The sequence below is a fragment of the Polyodon spathula genome, chromosome 14 (genome assembly GCF_017654505.1).
Source record: "Polyodon spathula isolate WHYD16114869_AA chromosome 14, ASM1765450v1, whole genome shotgun sequence".
Classification (NCBI taxonomy): domain Eukaryota; kingdom Metazoa; phylum Chordata; class Actinopteri; order Acipenseriformes; family Polyodontidae; genus Polyodon; species Polyodon spathula.
Genome location: NC_054547.1, coordinates 33,079,801 through 33,084,415, shown reverse-complemented (window position 1 = coordinate 33,084,415; position 4,615 = coordinate 33,079,801). Strand labels below are relative to the sequence as shown.

General features: G+C 37.3%; 1 protein-coding gene across 1 annotated transcript; it reads left to right on the top strand.

Annotated features, from left to right (window-relative positions):
• The first annotated feature begins 884 nt into the window (after window positions 1-884).
• Window positions 885-4,399, top strand: LOC121326503 (solute carrier family 35 member G2-like). The gene is made up of 2 exons (XM_041269808.1): window positions 885-1,093; window positions 2,981-4,399. The coding sequence occupies exon 2, from the start codon at window positions 2,985-2,987 to the stop codon at window positions 4,236-4,238; it is 1,254 nt and encodes a 417-aa protein (XP_041125742.1). The 5' UTR covers window positions 885-1,093; window positions 2,981-2,984; the 3' UTR covers window positions 4,239-4,399.
• The last annotated feature ends 216 nt before the right edge of the window (window positions 4,400-4,615 follow it).

Genomic DNA, 4,615 nt, shown 5'->3' with positions numbered 1-4,615 from the left:
TTTTTAATAAGTCTAGTTTTCTTGTATTTTTGGGAAGTTCCAGTGCTGAAGGATTTAACTGGCACGTCCCCCAAGCTAGTCTCTTAACCATTGTACAAGATGTTCGCTTGGGGACAGTGAAGTGCATGGAAGTTACAACTGACGGACCCCCTAACTATTTAAATGTATTTATTTGTGGTCATTCCTTGTGTTAATTAGACATTCTCTTCATTAAAGCACTATCCTTGGCAGCCAAGTGTTTATAAGCTATTAAGTGTTTATAAGCTATAGCGTCCTTTCTGTTTGCAACATTGTTGTCTTGGAGGTAACCTAACCTGACCAGAAACCATTCACAAGCTTAGATCTAATGGCTGCATGCTGCTCTAGGAATGCTTTCATTCAAATTTCCAATACACATATAAATATCAAGACCTGGTTTTCTCCATACTCCCAAAGACAATTATATAAATACATTCTATTTGCCAGCTGAGCAGTGAAAAACACTTATTATATCATTTTAAAATATTCTGAAATATAAGTTGTTGTTACTATAAAATGGACCATTGATGAGTTCATGTATTAAGCATGTAATACTAACATCATACACGTTTTTATGACTGAACATTAAGCTTGTTTTTTACGTTCCCTTTTTCAAAGGTTGTCCTTTTTACGCAAACATAGTCTGATCCTATACAAAACAAACAAATCATAGGAAACCTGCCTCCGGACATTATATTCACGTCATGACTTCTCACATCCAGGACGGTGACAGATGTTAATGCATACAATGAACAGTCGTTCTTATTCTGGACGCATGCTCACTCCAAATGCGACCCCCCCCCCCCCCCCCCATTATTTTTTTAAAGACGATGAGAATTGGAGTCTATGGTCTTCACTGTAGGTTCTCGTCTCTCTCTCTCTCTCTCTCTCTCTCTCTCTCTCTCTCTCTCTCTCTCTCTCTCTCTCTCTCTCTGCAGGAAAGAAGTGCGGATTAGGATGATGAGATGGCAAGCACAATTCATGCTCCCCGTAAAAGGAAATACTAGCCTATGATCATATTTATATTAATTTGCTTGTTTTACTTCGGAAGCATCTCAGCTTAGTGTACAAAAAGGTGAGACTGGTTTATTTGTAATGCTCTAGTTCTACATTTAGCAGCCGATATAGTGCTGGGTGGTATTTGCAAAGATGCTAGACCTCATTAGAACAATATGGTATAGTGATGTGCAATTTTTATCTGGACAAAATGTAATTTGTAGCATTTTCATAATGAGGTACAGAGATGGACTTTTTTAAAATCACGAACACGAACCTATCACAAAAAAAAAAAAAAAAATTTGGTCAAATTGGTCAAATAACAGTTACGGTGTAACTCGTTTAAATAGTGCATTTGCAAATATAATAGCTATGTGTGTTTATGATTTATCAACACCGACGCGTGTGTGTACGAGAAAACAACTGTTTCAATAAAATACCAAGATAATAAATAGTTTTAGTTTCTCGTAGCCTAACAATTTGTGCAGGTATAGGATGTGATCGGAATGGAAATGGTTTGCAGTCAAATCAATTGCATCTAGAATGAGACATATGTAAGATACATTGATTCTTACGCAAGAGACATTCGTGTCAGCTTTTTATCTACCAATTGTATAGACCTCAGCCTACTTTGACACCTAATGCGAATTGAATTGCTTTTCTTTCTGTATACTGGCACATTATTGATTGGTATTGAATATACCTTGAGAGTTATGTGACCTCCACTGACGTCGAGAATTGCAATGGGAGTAAGTAGCCTATGGGGGAATTCTGGGTTTAGTATTTATTTTTTGTCATTAATAGAATATTTGTTATATTGTGTATAGAGTTTAATCATATGCATATATTATTGTAGCAATAACATCACATTTTTCACAACTCTTTTATAATAACACTGTTTTAAAACACGCAAAATATCTCCATAGGATATTTAAAATGACATTACTGTGATCCTCTTTAGATTTAGGTCATACAAACACTCGATCGAATTAGAGGAACGGATTTAGCTAAGAAACCTGTTTTACTGCCCCCTTGTGGCGTTTTATATGTTTAACTTTGTACGGCACTTACAAAAGCTGCATTTTGATTTTGATTAATTGCAGTGAGTGCCTGGAGTTGGATGTTAAAAAAATAAAAATAAAAAAAGCAATTAATATATAAAGTATTAGATGAAAAAAAAAATATATTTCAAATGATACGTTGGTCAAAAACAGAACATTTTATTCATAAATACAAGTGATCACATTTTTAGTATTTGATCAAATTTACAGTAACGATGTTTTTGTACTTGTAAAGGATTTCTTTTTTCTTATAGTTGGGATTAATATTGAGAGATTTACGAGAATTTGTTTTAGATCTGAACTATTATGCATTGCAAGATCTAAAAACATCCAATTAAATACTTAATTAAAGACTATCAATAAAAGAGTTTTCAGGTATATTCTTATGGTTGTTTTTGTCAGTTGTACTAATAATATATATAATCATTATATATATATATATATATATATATATAGATATAATTTAAAACAGTTTTTTTATAATAGGAAAAGTAGATTTCCATTTTCTTTGATTTTCTTTTGTCAGTAAGACAAGATATTACATAATAAGCCCTTGATGGCTATTTATAGCATTATGCAGTAGTTAAGGCTAATGGAAAACTGGGGTGCATTTATCTGTGAAATGAACCAAATTCCTCACTGTTGTGTAAAAACCCCAAGGCGCTGGCAAGAATTGTGTTCTGTACACAGGATTCCAGGATGTTCATTAAAGTACTGTACTTGATAGAATATGATCATTTGGTTATGGGCACACTTCTTATATATGTACTTATCTGGATACATTCCTTAAGTGTGGGGTAACTACGCTGGGTAAATCATTCCCTACAGTGCCCTTTGTATTGCAGTCTGTTAAATTCAAATTAAAACCTGTTTATCTCATTAATGCGTGTTTTTTTCACATGTAGGAAAATGGACATCTCCCCCTCCAAACAACAATCTGCTCCAAAAAAGAGAGTTAAAATTCACCCCAACACAGTTACTGTGAAGTACAGCTCCCACTACCCCCAGCCTGGAGACGAGGGATATGATGACTCCCCTTCTTCAGAAGACCATGGGCTTTTTGTAGATGAAACCCCAGGCAAGAAATTGCTCAGTGATGGCAAAGGACAAGCAAGAACTTTCTTTGGCACAATGGATGCACGCTCCAAGCCCCCAGATGAACCGAAAGACAATGGAGTCAGTCAGCAGCTGCAGAGCTTTGCTGATTCCTCAATATTCAACTCCAAGATGACTTGGGCTGCCCTTTTTGGAGCCGCCATGGCCCACGGATGTGTTGCACTGATCACTAGACTAGCGGCAGACCGCTCCAAAGTTCCATCCTTGGAACTGCTCTTCATTCGCTCTGTGATCCAAGTGCTGTCCATCATTATAGTCTATTACTACCAGGAGCCTCCTTTTGGCCCTACTGGATACAGGTTACGTCTCTTCTTCTATGGAGTGTGCAATGTCATATCTATCACATGCGCATACACCTCCTTCGCGATTGTGCCTCCTAGCAATGGGACTATAATGTGGAGGGCGACCACCACTGTTTTCAGTGCCGTTCTAGCTTTCCTCCTCATCGATGAAAGACTGGCTTACACAGACATCGCGACGGTGGTGAGCAGTGTCTTTGGGCTTTGTTTGGTCATGATCCCCAACATTGTGGATGAAGACAACTCCTTGCTTGGGTTTTGGAAGGAAGCCTTTGGGTACAGCATGACCGTTATGGCAGGGTTAACCGCTGCTCTCTCCATGATCATTTACAGAGCCATCAAGGAGAAGGTTAGCATGTGGACTGCCCTTTTCACCTTTGGCTGGACTGGTACGGTCTGGGGCGCATCCACTATGTTCATTCTTCAAGAACCAATCATACCCTTGGATGGCGAAACCTGGGGGTATCTCATTGGTATCTGCATATGCTCCACTGTAGCGTTCCTAGGTGTTTATTATGCTTTAAATAAGTTTCACCCAGCACTGGTCAGCACAGTCCAGCATTTGGAAATCGTGGTGGCTATGATCCTCCAGCTTTTAGTGTTACATATGATCCCTTCTGTTTACGATGTAATTGGTGGTTGTATAATTATTTTCAGTGTCTTTCTTCTTGCAGGTTATAAGCTTTTTTGGGTGGGGCGGGGAAGGAGGCAAGATTATGAAGAGATCCTAGACTCCCCTATTAAGTGAGAGCAACGTATGGTGCACAGTGTTCCCTAATGTGCAATTGAACAGTCTTATGAATGTTTGAATCAAGATATATTTATTTTGTATTGTGCCGTTGAAAGAGTGCCAACTGTGTAATGTCTTTGATAATTATCATGTGTGAAATAAAATGGTCAGCAAATTAACGCAATGGTTTCTCCCATTTCCTTTGGATGTGATGCTATTTTATTACCAATTGATACAGAAGTGTAATTTACAAGGAGATCCTGGAAAACAATAAAAAAGAAGACAATTCCGACATATAAAAAACTATTACAATGTACAAAAAACACAATAAAATCACGTGGTTCAAACATAATCAGTGGCATACAGAGATCAAAGAACAGAATACAAAAGACATA